This window comes from Mycetomoellerius zeteki, unplaced genomic scaffold, assembly GCF_001594055.1.
Source record: "Mycetomoellerius zeteki isolate Tzet28-1 unplaced genomic scaffold, Tzet1.0 scaffold20, whole genome shotgun sequence".
Taxonomy (NCBI): domain Eukaryota; kingdom Metazoa; phylum Arthropoda; class Insecta; order Hymenoptera; family Formicidae; genus Mycetomoellerius; species Mycetomoellerius zeteki.
In genome coordinates, this window is record NW_017256957.1 from 2,951,110 (window position 1) to 2,973,734 (window position 22,625).

Consider the following 22,625-nt stretch of genomic DNA (forward strand, 5'->3'; position numbering starts at 1 on the left):
TATAATAACACAAATTCGGAATATATAGCTATAAAAAACTTAAATATTTGTTTACAATATATAAAAATAAATATAATAGTACGAAGCACCTTTTATTGTCGTGTGTTATAATTTTAACTATATTATAATAATAAAACTTACTGGCAATATTTAACGTAAAAAAATTACATTGATTTACTAGATTTCTGTTACTCAACATCTGAATGATGATTCTTACGTATTTTACTATAAAGTAAAAGAAAAAGTTGTAAATTGTTTAATTTGTAATTTTTTTAAAAATAAAGTCCTTGATTTTTCAAAATCTGTGGATGATAGTATTTTTTCCATCTTATTTTTACATTCAGCAGGTAAAAATACATCAAAATCACCATTCAGATAATGAGAAATAGAAATCAGTGTTAATTAATACTCGAAAAAAAAAAAAATGTTTTACCTTCAAATTATATGTAGTTTGGCAGTGCTACGTAAGAGATAAAGCGAAGCAAAATTAAAGAGATAAGACGTATCTGTGAGTAAAAGTCGTTCGTAAATTGTAACTCGAATTATCAGAATAATTAAAGAAAATCTGCTTCTGATGCGATTAACGAAAAGTGACGATAACGCGGATAGTACCTCTAAATGCAGAGACTCGTTCAACGGTCCGGTCGCTAAGATACACTCCATACGGTTCCTATCGCCCCTCTGGTATGTTAATGTCGTACCAGCCGCTTTATAAGTACCACTGGGACTGTAAGACCACGGTCCGTTTAGGATGTAACTGCCGTTACTGTCTCTCAACGCTGCGAGTAGATCGATCGTTTGTTAACTAGCATACCACTGTTGCGTATTATCGCGTAAAAACGCCGCTTAATTATTCGTGTCTATGGGCTTTTACTAAGTTACCGGCGCTCTAAATTGTTTGTATTAAATTACTTTTACTATATTATCAGAAATGATAAAATGTCTGCGGTAATTCACATTCATTGACTATTCATTGGTTTTCTGCTGACGATTTTTTTTTTTAATAGATTCTAATTAAACGCTGTACGTATCAAGCAATTAAAATATTCATTACTTAATACTAATTTATAGGATTGTTTTACTTCGGTGAATCATCAATGCTACCTAGAAAGTTACTGCTGAATCGAAGCTCGGAAATGTTAAGTGACATGGCACCCTTCGGAATTGTGGTCACCTGCTGATGACCCTTAGACAGAATCGGCTCCATGAAGATGCCTTCAAACAACCTGCACCCTCTGCCCTGGCCACCGCATACGCCGCAGGCGTCCGTAATCGCACCGGAACCCACCACCCCGTCGCATCCTATAGGCTAAATGGCAAATATGAGAATATTCGGCACTATTGCGTTTATTTAATGCACAGAGGAGACTCACCCGGGACTCTCCCCAATTTGATCAAGCCTTCTATTTTTGAAAACTACACACATTTCTCACAATATCTTTTTTTTCACTCATCAATTTATTATTATATTATTATTTAGAATTATTACGATTAGACTTGCAAAGTTTTTTTAAGTTTTTGTTCAATTTAAATTTCTTTCCATTCTTTCCATACATTAAGAGGAATATTCTTCCTCTCGTTATTAAAAATCCTTTCCAAAAAGGTGCTACTGGAATCTCGACGGAATCGAATAGTCCCGAACGTTGTTGATTGATCAATGCATCTGACTAAATTGCACCGGGCGTGCGACGAACCGCAATGTCAACAGGAGAAAGGAACGAGAGAGGATCGTCGCGCGCGGCAAAGGGCCCAAAGCACGGATCAATAGCGATCTTATCGATCGTATCGTACCGCATCGGCCCGGTGTCGATCATTAATTTCCGGCATCGTTCTCTCGCCTAACGCTCACGCTATTCATACCTTGCATTGTCCAGCGACGCAGAGCCATCGTTCACCATTGCGTTCCGTCGAAATCCCGCCGGCGCCGCCGCCGCTACGTCCGCGAAGATTCGGAGCATCGCAGGGCGTGCCGTCTATTACTGCCGGTTCAAGCGTTGCGTAAAAACGCTCGCCGACTGGACGGCAATTGAGCGCGCAGGAGTTCGGCGCTGGGGAACAACAGTCACGATTAGGCCAGGCGGAAGTTAGGTCACCAGGCCTGGTCGTTAGCTACGTCATCGTTATATCGGTCGAACACCGATCGGGCGACGTCACTCGTTTGGGCTTCGCAAGACGTTTCTTTGTTACTTCGTAAAAGTCGTATGTTTCGCTAATGAAGGCGAAAGAGAGAATCCCGCCAGAGAAATTTAATGCACACCATAAAACTGAATATTGTTAAATATTATAATTGATAATTAATTAGTAATTGTGTCGACCTTGGCTAGTAATTTGAGAGTTTAATTTTCAATAATGTGACAAGAGAATCAATTAACTCTTTGAGGATGAAAACTTTCTAACAAAAAAAACTAAACAGGACTTTGTTTTTAAGAGTTCGTGGGATACCGAATTCGATTCTGGTCCCAGAATTCCAAAATTCAAAAAGAAAATTAAAATATATATATATATATTATTGTGAAACTGGATAGTCAAATTTCAAATGGATAGCAAGAAATGGAAGTATCCACACACGCATCCGTGCATCCACACATCCATCGACTCACCATCTACGAAGGGCATCCAGACATAACTGCGGCCCTTGTAATTCCTTCCGTTGTACTTGGCGCACTGTTCCGAGATCGAAGAGAACGGAGGTACCATCGAGAAATGGAGGCGGTTCTTCCAGGGAGGGAAAAACCGACAGGATCGATCGCGTTGCTTTTTACAGCACATCGCACTTTTCCCAAAGCGCTGCGAATAAATAAAGGTAAAATTATTTGCGGCCTCTGGCAGAAAAAAAAGCTCGCATTCCGAGCCGCCGCGTGCGCCGAGAGGAAGTCCGTATATTCGTGCAAACACGCGAATGCCGGCACGTGTGGTGCTGGTGCGCTACGTGCGCGGCCGCGTTGCAATTTCCGGGTAGACTATTAATTGCCGGCGAACGAAACGGTGGTTACTTTGCCCGGGCATGTTTGCGAATCGCGAATGCGGCTCGGAAATGTAGTCCCCGGGTATCGAGCTCGAAGATAAATATGCCCGCACAAGGCGCCGTTTTTCTCCCCAGGTAATAACGGATAACGAAGCCGCATCTTTTAGGTAACATCAAGCCAATTTCGCTCTATATCGCGATTTTAATTTCAAAAGCAATTTTAAGAGTTAAAACTTTCACGTTAAACTTCTTACTCTGCGCTAAAAAATATTTAGTTAAAATTTTACGTTAAAAAATTCTTACTTAATTTACTTTACCTGTGCTCTGCCCTTAATTAAAAATATAACGTTTCTCTCTTCAAACTGATAGCAAAACATGCGAAGTACGAATACTTGTGGGTCAAGAACACCCAGTACGTCAACGGACACTGATCGTGGCTGAGATGTAAACAGATCTTATCGCACGGTCTTTACTACCATCAAGAGCTAATCAACACCAACGAGCCCTTTCTCCCTTCCATTTCCTTCTCGATACCGGTAAAAGCCATCCATTACACGGCGGTCTTTAGTCTCACAGGTGGTGATTATTCTTATGAATTTTAAACAACGCCACGTGCATACACACGCATCATACACATACGTTGCAGAACCGGGGATATAAATCGTCGTCGTGCGCATCCTTAATTGGCCCGCGCGATGATTTGTTCGAGACTCGTGACGCATCGTCGAGAGGAAAATCTTGAGGAGCGTGCCTTGCAGCGAGCACGGGATCTAGGTGGATATAGATACATGCGCTGATTTATGCGGCGTGGAAGTAGTGACATACGCGCGAGCGTGTATGCGAATTTTGCGCGAACGAGCGAGTTGTCGCGCGACTAATTGTCGGTTCAAGACCTCGACAACAAACCGCCCTGGAAATAAGGCGGTCTCCTATAAGCGTCTTCTCCGTTTTCTTGAAATTCGAGGGATCTCTTCGCAGTGAATTTTCGACGTTGCAGATCGGCGTTGCAGATTCTCTCTTCGTGAAATTTACGCTTACGTCAGATACTGACAGACTGACGAGCGATCGACGAAAACGAGCTTAGTAAGCGAAATATTCTATCCATGAGCAAATTTTACATTGAGACAATTCGAAAGATATCGTTCGAATCTGTATCTTCGAAATGATTTTTTAGATGCATACAATAGAATTGAGACAGAGTTAGGATGCTTTCTAAGCATCATTTTTCAACAAATTTAAGATTCTCCACGAGAGTTCTTCTATAATACATAATAATTGCTGGAATCTGTATCTTCAAAATAGTTTTTTAGACGAATACGATGGAATTAATATATAGTTAAGCGCTTTGTGTGTGCTCTATTATTTTTTAATAAATTTAAGATTCTGAAGAAATTCCTCTACAATTATTGCTCAAATATGTATCTTAATAAAAAGACAATATAAAGTAAAAGGCTCAATTGAATTAAAAATCAAAATAATAATAATATTATAATTCGAGCTAAGCTGGATTAATACTAAAATTTATTTAACAAACATTCTAAACAAACATTTCAAATTCTAAGATTCTTTAGAAATATCTCTAGAATTGCTTCAATTTATCTAGGAAATAATTTTTTAGACGAATACGACAGAGTTAAATAGAGTTAAATGCTCTATGCATTACCATTTTTCATCAAATTCAAGAACTTGATTTTCCAAGAGAGTTCCTCTATAATTCTTGTCGATAAACGTGCTGAAGGTCTTGTGCGCCGGCTTACCTGCGTATTGCACGTGTGGTAGCGCTTGTATGTGCCGATACAAATGGGTCTGGAGCTGTTCGTACCGTTCTCCGAGATAATACTTCGCCTCCTCAAAAGTCTCCTGGAACGAATCGCTTGCATTAGCTCACCCATTGACTCGTGCGAGTAGCGCGCAATGCATCTCGATTTTTAGCGCCGAGTGCATAAGCGCATTTTTAAGAAATGCATAGCACCATGCAACCTCAAGATCAAAAGAGAGAAAGGGAGAGAATGTACGCGATAAGAATGAAAGAAACATTTCTCTATGCGTGTTATTTAATCATTGTTGCTACACTGAAGGAGGTAATTGTACTTGTTATTAGACGGAAGATAATTACTCCATATATTGCATTTTTTTGTTTCACATAAAATTGAATAAGATGATTTAAGAATTTAAATTTACATTTTCTCTTTGGTGCACTTTATTTAATTGCCATTTTATCTAAAAATTTTATGTAGTTTATAGCTTATACGATATTAACATTTCAATCCAATGTGATTAAAACGGAGCAAAATATGATTCGACTAGATATCTTAATTGTTTATGTTAAGTTAGTCATTAATCAGAACTCTCGTGTAACTATCGTCAAAGATAAATTAAATTCAAGTCATCAGTCGATCTTTAACTGCGAGATATTGACTATTTTGTATTTATTCGTATATAGTGAACTCGTCGCGATATATTCATATTGCGAGTCACGTAACGGCTCGCAGTAGCGTTAGGAAGGTGTAAATGTCAGTGACGATAACAACACGTTTCTGCCCCCGGGAGAAGCTCGCAGGAGTCGTCGGCCTGCCGGTGTATAATCTTCTTACGCTACTGATCCATAATTTGCACGCTGCTTTATGGCTAGCCAGGCAGGACATACAGGGTGTACGGAACTTGTGCGTTAAAGTCTCTTTCTTGAAGGAATTTCTGAATTATTCATATTTCACTGGAATTTTATATATTCTTTTATCATTCAAATAAAAAATACACTATAATCCTGAATGAGAATCTCCATTGACGACAAAATTCGTTCGTAGGTGAATTCCCAAGAAGGAAACGCACAGAGAAAGCATATTTAAATAATAAACGACTGGCGGCTATTCTCTTTTTCTTTCTCTTTCTTTCTTGTGCACGTATCGAATAAACATTTATACAGATATCACAATGTGTGCAATTTCAAGTTTTAAAAAATGCAATAAAAAGTTTAATCAAAACTCTTTCGTGCACTTCATTTTTGTAATATAAATGACAGCAATGTTTATGAAAGCAGTGTATAAATTTTATACACAGGAAAAAATGTATTCCATTTATTCAAAGAAAAAAAAACTACGTTTCATAATATCGCATATAATCTTTCCTACAAAAATATACATGCATTCATAAATAACAAATAGAATTTTTGAAATTTTACTTTGATTCTAAACGTCCAAATATTTTAAGAAAGTTTTATATTGAAGACTTTCAATATGAGTAAGCAAACAACATAAAAGTATTTCGCATTATCGCATTAGAAAATGTGGAAACGATCTATTCAATCTAAAAACTATACTTATCCATCTAGCTACTATATTACACGCTGATGAATAAAAACAGTTACCCATAATGAGAGATATCGGTGAATCTGAGGCACCTTGTATATTTCTTGTGAATATGAAGGAATCGAAGAAGATAGGCGGTGGTCGATCAATCGACAGATTGAGGAGCAGGAATAGCATATTCGATACGAAGTCCAAAGTTCCATGCGGTTATGCGAAATACAACGATTCGTCTAGCGAGCGTTTATGATCCAAATTGCGCGAGACCTTAACGGTACCGCAAGGCATGTGATTATTGTTAGGATCAACTGCGCAAGGTGCTTTGCATTCTCGCGATGGAACCGCGACGCCCGACGATTATCGATCCCCGTCGTGACCTCCCGCGGAAGATCGTGCCTCCCGCGCCGCGAGGACAAAGGTGATGCGAGGTGTAGAAATCATTAATCGAACGTGAAGATATTTGGATGGTAATGTGGTCATACAGTGCTTGATTTTCATGCTTAATGAGCTCTTGTCGCGTTTTATTTTGCGCTTTTATTTTTGCAAAGATACAAGTGAGAGGAAACCGAAGAAATCTCTCGTTATATCTTATAATGTATGTTTGCCTTATTATTTATAACGCCTTATTTATAATGCTATTATGAAATATTTAAAAAATATATGATGCTATTTTAAAATATTTTACATGTTCTTTTAATATATAATTTTAAAATAGCATTATGTATACAGCACTAAATACGACATTACACAATGGCTGCCAAAAATTTCCGGCCAATATAATTTTAATTTAATTTTGTACTTTTGTCAATTTGTTTTTCCATTTATATCATTATAAGTTAATAAAATTCTTATTATAATCAACTTATATACATATACATATTTATTTATAAACATTCTGTATTTGAGCGATACAACAAAATTACTTATTAGCCAGAAACTTTTGGTAGTCACTGTACGTTTTTTTTTATAAACACACATTAAAAAAATTATTTTGGAATTTTTATTAATCTGTCATATTAAATGAACTCACCGTAGAGGCACGCATTCCCGAAATTGGGACTGGATACCAGTGCCGCAAGATCTAGAACATTCGCTCCATGAACTCCACGTTCCCCAAGTTCCTCTTATCCTGTTGTCATGGCTGATTCCAAATTGCGTTCTTTCTTGTAACATATGATACACCTAAAAAAATCAACACTGTTCCGTCAATTGTGAGTTCTTTAGCAAATTGTAACTCCGAAACTTACAGTCAAATGTAAAATTAAGATATTAAGAAGAAGAACGGTTTTCAAGTAAGTTTATTTTTAATTATTTAATCATATATAATATAAAATATTTTATTTTGATAATTTATGCAAAAATAACTACACTTTACTTATCGATTATTTTTCACATACACTCTAGCTCACGTCACTTTTTAAATACAGAACTTAATATTCAAACGCAATTTTATCTAATAATAAATATTTTTAAATTCATTTAAATAGGAAAGAAATATTTGAATCACAACTGAGGTAATATTTTTCGCAATAAGTTCTTTACAAGTTTTAAGATGCTAATAGTATCAAATCGAGAGACGATTTAATTTAATTCGGAGAGATTATTATTATTATCTATTTCAGATTGTGCAAATCTGTCTTTGTTGTAAATCTGAAAAGTAATCGTCGCATATCATATATCTGAGATAAATTTATATAACAAATTAATTAAATAAAGAAAGGGATAACGAATTTAGCACAATGTAATTAAGACAAATTTTATTTTCAATTTAAAAAATTATTTAAATACATATATATGTATTGTTCCAACATCTCTGATATAAATAGTGTTTCTCTTACTTAATTTATTTATTCAATTGACAGTCTCTTGATTCTAACTTATTATTCTAACTTATTTAAATCTTGTTTCAAAGTTTTTGCTTATCGCCTCTTTCGTATCACTCTTCATGACAGATAATTGCGCGAGTGTGAAAAGCGACGATAGCTATTACAGTGAAAAAAAAAATATCGAAGCAGGTAACTGGATGGTAATTAAACGATGAGGCAGATACGCACGTCTGGTATTCTGTTCCTGTTAATCACACGCCTGCATCATAGAGCACAAACTGTTTGTTCGGTAATTAATATCGCTACTGCGAACGAGATCCCAATTAGATCGCATGCGTTTTGGTATCACGTACTCTTGTCGTGATTAATTAAACGAAGGATCGATTACCGTATTGCACACACGGCGTTGAATTAACGGCATTCGATCTATCTCCGCGCACCACGGGCTACTCGTTGCATTAACTTCTGCCGGAAGTTTGCTAAGGTAACGTCGCTTCACTACCGGGAAGAAAGGCACGACGTTCTCACGTAAAGATTTCCCGCGCTTCATACTTCACGTCCGATCCTCCCTTCGATCGCGCACGTCTAATTAATCAAACGCGAAGAGTCGCATCTCTCGTTCCCTCGCGCGCTATGGGCGTAATATCTCGAGACCGGAATACAAATCGTCGATTTCGCCGAAGCTGTCGCGAGACGAATAACAACCGTTAAATCTCGAAAGGCCTCTTAAATGTGACTTTTGTTCCGCCCACGTTTGTCGGTTCTGTGCGTCGTCGAGGATAGTCTCTATTTTTAACGAACCGATAAGGGTTTAGATTTCACGAAAGAGAAATAACGCAAAACGAGCAATTACGCTTTTCGTAAACATCGTGTGTCAATGTTGAATTTAGTGTCAAACGGAGAATTTAGAATTCGAACGAAGAGCTCTTAGCTGCTTTTTTGCAAGTCGTTAACCTCAAGAGTAGCAAACTAATACTTCCTTAATACCTGGCATTAACTCCGGAACGTTAATCACAGCGTTTATACAGCAAAGGCTCCGTACAAAGAAGGAAATACATGCTTCACGTTGGATATACATGAGGAGACATTTTTACAGTACACGAAAATAATGAGACCTCATCGAGAATAAATTCATGTAACGATAATACTTCACAGAGAGAGGTAATACAGTCAACGTAATGCTTTGAAACATTCTTTGATTGATCAATTCGTAAAATTCTTTCTTCTGATTGATCAATCAAGTGCTTCAAAGCATTTACAGTGAGACTTTGACCGTATTCAAAAAGAAAGGACACTTCATGTATTTTTATATAATATTGAGGGGAAGACACGAATCTGATTAGAAGCTAATCGAGTTGAGTTTATCCATTACTCTGTCTGGATTTTGATTTTCATATCAAATCGATAAGAATATAATCATAAAAAGACATATAAGATAACAATATATAAGATAACATATAGATAATATGTAAGAAAATATAAAGATAATATAAGATATATGAATATTGCACCAAAAATAACACAAGTCGAAACTTTTCGAATTTCATACTACGTGCAGATTGTGTTAGTCGATAGTTCTAAATCTATCGACCTTTAGGAAAGTTCAATTCAAACAGAAAATAGAAAGAATTGAAAACGAGAAAAATGACACAAATTAAAATGGGGGTAATTTTTAGTGAACGTAACACCATTAAACAAGATTAACATATTATCGATATTACTTTTAGACATGAAATTTAAAAGCAATTTGTAAAACTGTAGTTAATTTATATTTAATATTGCCACAAATAATTAATTTTTAAATACGCGATTTTCTTTCTTCTCTCCTGAACAATTTTATATTTTTTACTTGTATAATTTTTTTTCGAAGATGTGAAAAAGTATAAATATAACATCATAATTTGTACCCGAAAAAAGGAAGAAACACGGAAACAATAATTTTGCTAAAGTATCTAAAAATTTAGACAGATACAGATCTGAAAAAATAATTTTGTTAAACTATCAAAATAATTATGTAGGACATTCAAACTGATTGCTAGAATGTCAAAACTTTTTGCAGCATTACTAATCATAAAATTCCTACGTAATTATTTTAATAGTACAACAAAATTATTTTCAAATCTATATCTATAGCTAAATTTTTAGATACTTCAGCAAAACTGTTCTTTCCATGAGAAAAACCGATGAGAAATTATAACTCTAGAGTTAAGCTCGGCTGGAAATTCGTCGAGAGTTACGTAATGCGCTGAAAATTCTTATTATAGTATCGGTCTTTCAAGAAAGCAATTCCGGAAGTGTGTATCGCTTCGGAGAAGCGACCTTGACGTCAACGTAGGCCTAAGATGAAGGTCGCATGTGTAACTTCGGGTAGCCGGAATGCGCCGTATTTCCTAGCTATGCCGTCTATTTTCGTGTCATCCGTAATACCACAACGTTTTCCAGAATAAACGGGTTCTTAAGTATAATTATAAAATGACATCGGTAGTTGCACAGTACGTAGACCGTGTTTGCGTTCGTCTCGTGTCGCGCGCCACGTGGCCTTGTTCCCGGCGCGTTCTCTGCGCCAGCGTAATTTAGGGACCTCCTTCAGTGTCAATTAATTACCCCCTTACTCTGCATAGTGCCACTCGGTATGGCGGCCACGTAATTGCGTATTAATTCCCGCAAGTGGATCGAATTAATATGCATCTCGCGCGACGAGGACTGTTGTCAGAGCAGCAAGCGGAATTGTCGCAATAACCAATCGAATTTAGCTTGTCGCAGTGATTATTTATTGATGTTTAATCGGCGACATTGATTCCGAGTAAAAGCTTACTAACTAGCATAACTAGCTTGTCATTGAACTATACTGCAAAATTAGTTTCCGTCACTTATCATTATTAATGAAATGAAATTGTTTTTCGAAGTTTACACTGTTAGATATCAAAGAAACAATGGTAGCCCAATCTCTTGAGTTAAATAACATTTTGTTATTTTTTATCTCCACACTGAAAAAAAAATTTACGAAATTTAAATAAATATTTGTTTAGATAGTACCAATGGGATCATTTGCTTACAGACAATAAATATTCATTTGATTTTAAAAAATGATACTTAAATTTAAGTATAATTTTTTTTAACTGTCCCATTGGTGTTATCTATACAAATATTTATTCAAATTTCATAAATTTTTTTCAGTACACGTCAAAATGTAAATCAACCGTTTCTGTAGTTTCGAAATAAACAATTTCCATTAACATATATGCACTTAGTAAGCAATAAACTAAAGAGTCAAATTTAATGCATTTTAAATCGTTAACTTTATTGTTTTAGTTAAATTAACGACATAATGAATAAGAGCAGTAACGACTTGTAGAAATTATTAAAAATAACTCAAATTGTTTATAATTTGACATTGTGAATTTAACAATATATGATCCGAATTCATCCAGAGTAATAGATATGTATGCGCATTCCCTAATCTCAGCATCTGTGCTCCGTTAAAAAGAATCTCTTTTGAACTCGATACTTTAAGGAAAAAGAGCGATATCAAGTTCTCTTCCCTTCTAAATCGGCAGACTTTAAAAAGTAAATGTAGATTTAAAACATAGACACTATCGTGTCTATATAATTTTCACCATTTATATTAACACAAGATAATGTGAATGTAACACTATGAGTTTTAAATCCACAATATAATGATGTTGATATAAACGCAAAGTGTTTTAAATCTACATGATGTTAATGTTAATATTAACATCATGTAGACACGGTAACAATTATATAGACACCGCATGGTGTTAAATCCACATCTATATTTTATAAAGTGCAGTGACAACTTCATATAGAAATACGTAGTCCATATACTTATTATGTCTACGTTCACATCTCACTTTGATCGATAAATGCACGCATTTATTTCTAAGATTCTATAGCATATGTTACGTAAACTATATGCGTAAACCATATAATGAGCGCATTTATCGATAAAAGTGAGACGTGAACATAGACTTAATAAGTGTATAGAGACTACTGCGCATTCCTATATATGAAATTGCCATTACATTCTAAAAAAATATCAATGTGAATTTAAAACCACAATATGTCTATATAGTTCTCACTATATAGTGTGTTAATTAGTTAGTATTAATATTATATAAATACGGATCTAATTTAATTGTTTTTCAAAATTACTCAATTTATGAAAGACTTGGAGCAAAAATTGTAACGAATGACATTCTTTTTGATTTAATTTAACGAAAATATTTTCCTATTGCTTCAAAATACTCGCTGGCAGTTACGATTTGTAAAACAGTAAATATAATTTCCATGAAGACTTACTTCTATGGGATATTTGTCGGGTATACGGGAAGACGAGACACCGGCCGTGCTCAGCATCATCAGGGCTAGAATCGATCTGCAACAGAGATAGAAGCAGGCGTATAAATCGATCTATTGTGTAAATACGAAGATCGATGAGCGTAATGGCAGGTGCAATTTATAGTTTCGTGACCAAAAACCGTTCAGCCCGAGCGGGGCAATTACTCTTTTATCGTTAGCAGAATCGCCCCGTTCGCCTGCTTTCATTGAGTTAGAAATTTCAAGAATGCGATCTTAATCTTCATTGAACAACTAACGCGCATTTTCGCAGATGTGCAATGATAATAATGAATTGAAGCCGATAATGTCAGCGATAAACCTTATTTAATCCTTTGCGCTCTGACATATATTTCTCTTTTCGCTGAAAGCGCGTTAATCAATAAATTATTTATAAATACAATAAAAATAAATATATTTATAATATACAATTAAATAGAACTTGTATCTCTCTTTCTCTTCCTCTATAATTATTGCGTTAACCTTTATATCATTTCCTTGCTTACTCAAAAGTGACACAACTAAAAAAACGTTTTTCGAGTTATTATCATGAATGAGTTCAGTAAACCCTATCAATCATCAAAAGCAAATTAATTTAATTTCATTTAAAAAATTGTTATAAAAAGGGTTTTTTTACAGTTGTGAAACAAAAAGACAAAAATGGCATAATTTCTAAAAGTATAATTCTTTTTGCCGATATTATTTAATTAGTCAATAATTTTCTGTCAAGTTGAAAAATATTGTAGTTTTTTCCTTTCCTGGAAAACTTAAATTTTTTAGTTGTGCCATTTTTAAAATAAGTAAGCGATATACCCAAAAATTAACAATTCAAAAATATTTCGCGCAAATATAGCATATCATATTTATTTTTAAAAAGTATGATTTTGTAATGTATACAATACGGAGTTAAACTTATTCAAAACGGCAAAAAACGTAATTCTCGTTGACAGGCCTCGGACAACATGTTGCTTCCGTTGGCGTTAATCATTAATAATGCAGCTTAACTACGTAGATGTAGATCCTGGCAATCGATATAGCCAATTCGCGTTGACTTATCTCGGCTCGATCGAACTACACCATACGCACGTCTCAATTTTTCCCACCGCATACAGTCTCTAGTTCTTTCTCCTCCCTCCCCCCCCCCGTGCATCCTGAGATCAAACTCGACATGCAATCTCAGCATCCGTTGCCACACGGGATAACTATTGCGCACCACGTCCCCGGAAACGACATTTTTTCGATTGACGAATTAGCTTCGGAGTGCGTTCGTGGATTTACAAACACCGCATATAAGAAAAGAAAAACAAAGAAACGTGACCAAAATATACAACATATATATTACCTGATATATCTAACTAATATTTAATGATAGATAAAACATGAGATACATTAAAAGTAGGTAATATTTAAGTATGAACATTTAGTATATAAATAGCTTCGACCAAACTTCTTTCTTCCAGATAAAGGAAAAGGAGAAGTGCACGCAAGCGAGATTTGCAACGAAGAAAATATGCATAGACGGCGAAACCGCGACCGACTCGTCGCTTCTCCATGTTAATTATTCATAAGCGCTAAATGACGTCTGCGAGCTGGGAAACGTATACGGACAAATAGAAAACGTATACGGCGATGATAGGCCGCGATGCGTAGTTCTGATGCCAGCGTAAATGCCAGCCGTCGTATTATCTTTCCATGGAAATTACTCAAAAGCGATACTGGAAGGAGAAAGCAAACCCCGATGCAAAATCCAGATGCCGAGATGCTTTGATGCATCGAGGCGCCGCGTCGTACCGTTTTGTGAGTTGAATACAGTCAAAAAGTTGCAAGACAGGTTCTAACATAAGGAAAAATCTGGTACTTCAATATTTGACTAAAACATTTTACATCTAAATTATGCAAAGACGCTCTTAATGTCAAAATAAATAAAGAAATATTATTCTTATAATCCATTATTTTTTTTTTCATTGCTTCTTAAATATATGACAGTGGCTGCGTTCAGCAGAAAAAGCAGCTTTGCAACTGTTATAAAATTCTTTAATATGATTGATCTTGCCCTTAGTTCCTCATTGGATCTAAATGTATAAACCAATCATATTCAAGAATTTTACAACAGTTGAAAAACTGCTTTCTCTGCTGAACGCAGCCACTGTTTCAACACCGCTATTTTCTTCCTATAAAGATTAACAATTAATAATTATGTTTAATTTAATAAATAGATTTCATTTTTATATAAGCAGATAAATATTTTGTTATACTCTACATATCTAAAGCCCATCAAAATTAGTGAGGGACAGTTCCGATTGTTCCTTTGTAAGATCCGCTTTGTTTGAACAAGGCTCTTTTTTCGCTTATATTTATTTACTTATCGGTCTAATTCCATTTATTACAGTTAAATAAAAACAAAATTCGACAAAAATCGAAAATTCATATTTCTTGACGTGCATCGATCGAGTTAGAAGCCGAGTCTCAAGGTTCTCGCGCGAACAGGAAGTGCGTACAAGCTAAAAGATCACAAAGGGGCGAAGGGGAAAGCCTTCGACCGGCGCTGATCCAAGTAAACTGTGCCACTAAGTGTTAATAACGTTTCACTTGTTGCGTTTTCTCGGAAAGCTTAATTAATCATTAGATCGCGCCGCCGCGGATCGAGGGGGAGGAGGGAAGAGGCAGCATTCCGACGCGGGATGGAGAAGAGCGGGGTGTGGACCGCCCGGGCCGCTACTGCAACCAGCGGTAGCGCACGACGCGCGTATGCGGTCGTGCGTGTATACGTGTAAGCGTGTTGTGTACTCGCGCGAAATCAGAAAAATTCGCTATCTCGGCTATATCCACACGCGCGACGCGCTCGTAATCGAGGGGCGGCATGCGTTTCGCGATGCACCACACGCGAGCGATGAGACACTGCGACGTAGCGCGTTCGCCCGCGACGCCCAACACGTGTAGCCATTTGCCCCGGAACCTCTCTCGCTGCAGACACGCTGCGAAGAGGATCGCGCGAGATCGCAGCCGGATTGAGAACGAGGAATTCTGATTTTTGTCTATGCCACGGCTGCGAGCGAGACTCCCGTCGTCGTTCATTACATGCCTCTCCTTATTCGTGATGCGATTCGCTGTTGAGATCGCACCGGGCTCTTTTCGATTACCTACCTATTGAGGCAACTTGGGCAAGAAAATAATTATCCTGGTTAAATCATCTTTTTTATCTCGACATCTCGATATTAACTAAATAACTTGTGTATATCAAATAGTGTCAATACATTGTATTATATAAAATAATTAAATGTAATTATTAATCTTTAGAGGACGAGTCTGTTAGAAATGTGACCTTTACATGTAAATAAAGCTCGTGGTTGTGAACGAAATTAAAAGTAATGAATGATTTAAATGAAAATTAAGTTACAGTAGTTACACTTAATATAATGAATGTGTACATTAAATTTCATAAATTTTCATGAAAAATACATTAAATTTCATGTATTGTACATGTACACAAATATATTTTTCAGTTATAAATACATTAAATTGAATGTAATGTCATGAAATTAAGTTCAAAATGTGTAAATTAAAAGTATATTAAATTTCATGAAATTTTTAACAGTGTATTTTTAAAATCTTACAACTTTTCCTTAAGTAAGATTGTTATAATTCATTATTCTTTCATTGTATTCTTTACCTTAAAATATGAAATATTTTCAGCTGTAAATGGCTTTCTCATCATATTAATAATTAATAATTATGTTTAATTTTTAATAATTAATAATTATATATATATATAAAATAATTAAAAATAAGAAAAATAAAGAAAAATTATTTGCTAAAAAGAAGTTGCCTCATGATAAGATAAAGATATGCATTAATATTCTTCTAATTCATTAATTAAATTAGCTTTTTGCACCAACATGAAAAAAAAATTGAACAGCTACTAATAGCGTATTCAATTTTAGCTCTGCAGAAAGTCAGTCACATATATCTCAATTCTCAAAGGAGATGCTGATAGATGATATTTACATTCATATATTCTCTTGCAGATGCAAACTAACGATGTTATCTAGCTCTTTCCGACTTAAGTGACATTTAGAATTCTCTGTATTAATTTATTTCCGTATCAGTCTCTTTTTCTCTGCTTAGAAGAGAGTACACCAATAGAGATTCCGCACTTATCAGCGACAATGGCGATCGTGGATCGCGTTTCACGGCGCGGCTCACAATGCAAATACATTCTTGCCGAAGTATCGGCGATCGATCTTTTCAACAAGAGCCCACAAAGTACGGACAACTACGAACCGTATCCGCGACCCGTTACGACTTCCCCTATCACGCAGCCCGTCACGGCGTATCTCGCACTTACGACAAACAATGCTGGTCTTGTACTCAATGGCGTAGGAATGCGAAAAATCGATCGACAAGAAGCAGCAGCGCGTTTCAGCCGTCTTTACAAAACCCGACCAGAATCCTGCTATTGACGGCGAGCACGGGACGTCAATCGCGACCAGATACGCCACCATAAAGTCAAGGGGCCTCGATGACCCTCGTTAAGGGGAATACCAGAGTCAGTTTTTGTAGCTAGAGGGAAATTATTAACTCTGTACTTAAATGCGAGTCGGCGCATCTTCCACTTCCGCGAATCTTTGGCAATTTGGATCAAAAGTCGGTCAGAGCGATAGAGCTCGAATTCCGAGCAACGAAATAATATTGCGATATTATATCAACGTTGATAAATCATATTAAACATAATAGTGATATGTATATTTTCCTCGTTCGTAAAATTAAAGGAATACGTGGAGATGTATAGAGAGAAAGAGAGAGTCTATAATGTATATAAAACTTAATTTTTTATGACTACGATAGAGATTGCAGTAGAAGGATAAGTTTTATATTTTATATCATACTAAAATTATGCATGTTCCTCTTATTATTGTAATTTATCCGATCTAATGATTATGCAATTGAAAAGTCACTTAACGTAAAAAAAGATATAAATATATTTATAAATATATTAAATATAATATAGATAATATAGATATAAATATATTAAATAAAATAAAATGCAATGTGTGTGTGCGGCGAAGGAAATCGATTTATAAGCAACTATACAAATTATTTGAACAATACATTACTCTTACTTTAAAAGTGATATAGTTAAAAAAATAGTTTACTTTTGACGATTAATAGGATAATGTTTACCCAACTCCTAATTCATTAATCCTTAATAATTAAAAAATCACGTTTCTTTAATTGTCATTTAAAATAAGAGAGCGATATTATATATCATGATCCCTATCTTACGTTTGTAAGAATACATTCTACTATGCTGCAATCCGACGAAATCAATAAGGATACTCTGAGAGTCGTTGCGCGACATTGTTATCAAAATAGCATCATTAAATGATTGTATTAGACCACCAATGAACAAATTCTCATCTAGTATGATATGTGCTCAGACGGAACAATTGCGGGTCGTGTGACGGGTTTAACGGTGCTATATATTAATACAGTTCTCGCCGCATCTTCGAGCGTGGCTACACATTGTAACTTTTACGCCCGTATTATAAATAAACGGCACTTGCCCCGCAATTACGACGGATCGTAAAAATTACGCCAGTTCCTGCACCCGCCGAATAAAAGTTATATGCCGTTGCGCTTACTTCGCATAAATATGATATCTCGAAGTTAGAGTCATGGCCTGCAATTTTAAATTATTACAAAACAACGCAACGTTAAATCTAAATAAAATTCGTATGGCACGCGCATAATATGCTATATAGCTTCCAATTGTGTTACGTATTTTGCAGGCTTTCAGAGAACTCTCTCCTAGAACTGTCTTCATAATCTCTTTATTTATTTAAAAATGTCTGTTTGCACTAATATAGATTAACTTTAATCTCGGTTTAACTTATACTCTTCATCTTTTCCTAGTCTAAGAATTTTCCTTCTCTAAGAATTTAATTAGAAAAAGATGAAGACTCGAGATTGAAGTTAATCTATATTGATAGAAACGAACATAAATTTTATTTAATTTCTTCTCAGTTTTTTCCTAATAATTATTTCCTTTAATAAAATTCCTAATATTTAAGTCGTTGTCAAGGATGCATATACGTATCAAGCTTCAAACATTCGCGAAATTACATCAAAATCAATCCGACGTGGCAGAATGAGAAGACGCGGAAGGAGGAAAAGGGTGAACACATCGTCGGCATCCGGCGTCGCGGGAGGGCCGTAAATTCGGTATCACGGTGGTCCCTCGAGGAGAGTTTTCGTCGCCATCGGGCCGCTCGAACTGGACCGATATACGCGCAGCGGACACAAAAAGAAATGACCGTGAAATATGATGCAAGATACGCGCCACGGCATTGTCTTCGGCACGAGAACCCTTTCCCGACGAGAAGTCGCCGTCGGACAAGGACACGAGGACAAGGGGGACGTAGTGCGAGTCTCGAATAGCTCCTCTAATGATATCGGAGCACCTCGATCGGCTTAAGGAGGATTTCCACTACTGGGCCACGACAGTTCTCTCGAGCTCCATTCTAAGCGCGCTGGTTAATCCTCCTGATTTCGCCGGAGCTCCCGTTCAAGCGCGGCCGCCCATCGTTATAAACGTCACTAGTATTTTACTGTAGTTTAAAAGGGGAAAATAAACAGCCGCGCTAGTAGAGGCAATTAGCAGCGCTCTCAAGAAATTTCTTCGTAGAAATACTCCGATTCGCATGAAATACTATAAGAGTACCAGTGCTTACAATGCTTTTATTTCACTGATGTTTTCAATTCACGGAAAATCTTTTATGCGAGTTAAATTAATTGGAAAAACAGTTTTTCAATAAAAGAGAAAGAGATTGGATTAAATGATACAAAAACACGAGGTATGACTGGATCATACAGAAACGTTTCGAAGAATTTCAAGACGTATCAATTTATTTGTGCTATGGTATACTCTTTGTGCATTCATTTATATAAATTCAGATAAATTACAAAAAATTATGTGGATTATACACACGGAAAGAACAATTTTGCTAAAGTATCTAAAAATTTAGCTAGATACAAATCTGAAAATAATTTTATTGAACTAGCAAAATAATTTTGTAGGACTATCAAAATAATAATGTAAGCTCAAGCATAATAAGTACCATAAAGTTTTAGCATTCAAGCAACCAACTTCCTATATATAACTACTTTATTGAGCTAACAAAGTTAAATAAATTTTTAGATATATTATATTAACAAAACTGATCTTTATGTCCACATAATTTATCCTAAATGGGCGTACATACATTTATTAGAAATTATAGATAAGTTTAACAGACAATGTCAGAAATGTTAACCTGAATATAGTGCCATTATCTTCTGTTACAGCGATAAATTCCCAGCAAGATATACATAAATCATTGCTAGTGCAGTGAGAGCCTACGTGGGATATTTCCAATACCACTGACGAGGCATTCCGAAACTATAAACCGAGCTTTACGCACATGTATGTACATACATACATGCCTCGCATGTAACCGATATCGCACGCAGGTGCACCCGGGGTGAGATGCACGCGTTGTCGATGCACTTGCCAAGAGGCAGGCAGCGTCAGTTTCCGATAACCGAGGTGGCTCCGCATTGCTGCTGTTGTTATTGTTGTCGCGGCAACGGTCTTCTCCCTTCGGTATTTACCTTCCACTTTCGAAGGACCGATCGTTGACTGGAGCCTCGTTATATCGTTCGAGAACATTGCCCGAAGACGTCTTCCGTGTGCGGAGGACGGTAATGCTTACGGTATATTGATGCCATCGGTACTTTATTTTCAATATCAAATTACTTTTTGATATATTGAAATTCTATATTCTCTACCTCGTATAACTCTCTTTCCGCTAATCAATCGATACAAAAGCCAGCTAATACAACTGAACGATATACGGATGTATTTTAGTATTATCGAGAACCATTGCAAAATTACACGGAAAGAACGGTTTTGCTGAAGTATAAAAAAAAATTAAAATTAAGTAAAAAGGCTTAATAAATTAAATAATGTAACAAAGAAGGGTTACGATCCTAAAACAAATCAAAATTTAATATAAATTTCGACTCACATAAGAAAATAAACAATAATATAAAACGTTTCGACCAATATCAGGTCATTCTCAATGTTGACAAAAAATAAATATTGTAATGGTATAAAAATTAGAAATTATAAAATTCGTTAACATTTAGTGCGCAATCTGAGCCATGTCCAATTAGATAAATAAAATTCATAAAAACGCCGAATATACGTCATCTTGTAAAATATCTTCCTATGATCGTTGAGATCTCAGTTAATGAGAAAAAATAAATGTAGTCAAATATGAAGTAGAATCATATAATAAAAGCAGTAAAAAGCTATATGGAACATTCGAAGAAAGTCAAATTATTAGCGTGAACCATGTGTTAATCTTATGCGTATGACAATAGTAAGTCGAAATTTATATTAAATAATTTGTTTTAGGCTCGTAGCCCTTCTTTGTTACATTATATTTAAAAAAATCATAAGATATAGATCTGAAAATAATTTTATTGAACTATCAAAATAATTATATAGGACGCTCAAATTGGTTGCTAAAATGTCAAAACTTTTTGGCAGCATTGCTAATCATGCTTCAGTTTCCTACGTAACTATTTTGATGATCTAACAAAATTATTTTCAGATCTGTATTTAGCCAAACTTTTAAATACTTCAGCAAAAGTGTTCTTTTCGTGTATCTTATTCTAAACAAAGTAAACCTAATTTAAAGCGAAAGCAGCACCGTTAGAACCAATCATGGCGGAGTATTAAACATTCAAAGGTCATTTGATCGCGCAATAAAGACACTATCGGCGATAATCATATTGTCGCATCTGTTTAAATTTATACCGTCACGCCGCAACGCGATATCGCAATTAACCTAATATAGTCGCTAACTAGTCGTTACTTTACTCATTATCGAACGTGTATGCGAGATATCGCCGTCTGTTAAAGGTGTTTCGTGACCCCGTTTAATGCCTTTTATCCGCGCCTTTAACTGTTCAAGTATCGCCTAAGCGAGCGATATTCTTTTCGCTCGTATTTCGAGATCGCGGGTGTTCGATTAACAACGACAGCTGCTTATTGTTAGATGATGTGACGTCACCGATATATAATTTATTGTCGACTGTGGGTCCGCTATTATCTAGATATTCGGAGAACGCGGATATTGGAATAAAAGGGTAATTGTTCATTAAGCTCACGACAGAACAGAAAAGATCATTAGTGATTAAATAGAAATGAAATCGAATATTATAAAAAATATGAAGATTCAGAAGTAAATAAGCAATTCTACAAAAATAGCAGATTGAGAGTTTTTATATTTCGCAAAATATATAATATAAAATTAGTATATATAGATTTATATACACATATTGCAGTACAAAATTATATGCTCGATAATTCCAGATCTAACATCCAAAATTTTATATATTATAATTAATTCAATCATTTTAATTAAAAATATTGACTTTTTATGAAAATGAAAATTTTCTCCCCCCCCTCTCTCTTTCTTTGAGAGAAAACTCTCCCAGTTGATTATAATGGATATACATTTCTATGCCCGTTTCTATCAATGTAATTTAATTTTAATCTTATTGTTAGTTCAACTATAACTCTATCTCTTTCTAATTTTAAGAGTTAGAAAAAGATGAACACGTTGAACCGAGATTAAAATTAATCTACATTGATACACTGAAAAAAAAGATTGGCTGCTGCAGCAAATTAGATGGTTAAATATGGCATAGCATTTTTAATTAGCAGTCAATCTTTTTTTTCAGTGTAGAAGCAGACATTACAGTCAACTAAACAATGAGATAAACAATAAGAAAATAAAGAAAATCTGCTTGGTTGTTTCTACGATCGTTGATTCAATTAAGCGGAACTTCGCACCCAATTTTCATTCATCAGAAGTGAATCGATTCGCTGAATCAATCTCCCTAAGCAAGCAATGCATATCCAAGACCACATGATTTTGCAGACGTAAGTTAGACGCGCAGATCGTGAAAATAGATGAGAGACCGGTATCGATGTATAGTACACACGGTGGCAAAAACGTTCGGAAAACCGGCCAGTCATCCGTGGCGGCGGGGCACGGCGGGAAGTAAAATTAGCGCGAATCGCCCGCGGGCGGTATATCCTACCTACATGAAGACGGGCCATCT

General features: G+C 35.6%; 1 protein-coding gene across 1 annotated transcript in view; it reads right to left on the minus strand.

Annotated features, from left to right (window-relative positions):
- Positions 1–22,625, minus strand: part of LOC108722257 (thrombospondin type-1 domain-containing protein 4) — a 71,126-nt gene that overhangs the window by 6,712 nt on the left and 41,789 nt on the right. The window contains exons 3-9 of the mRNA XM_018447253.1: positions 12,414–12,489; positions 7,298–7,449; positions 4,723–4,825; positions 2,601–2,715; positions 1,861–2,048; positions 1,105–1,309; positions 613–779 (exon numbers count right to left, since the gene is read on the minus strand). Of these exons, the coding sequence (XP_018302755.1) occupies positions 613–779; positions 1,105–1,309; positions 1,861–2,048; positions 2,601–2,715; positions 4,723–4,825; positions 7,298–7,449; positions 12,414–12,489 (1,006 nt within the window). The remainder of the gene's footprint in view (positions 1–612; positions 780–1,104; positions 1,310–1,860; positions 2,049–2,600; positions 2,716–4,722; positions 4,826–7,297; positions 7,450–12,413; positions 12,490–22,625) is intronic.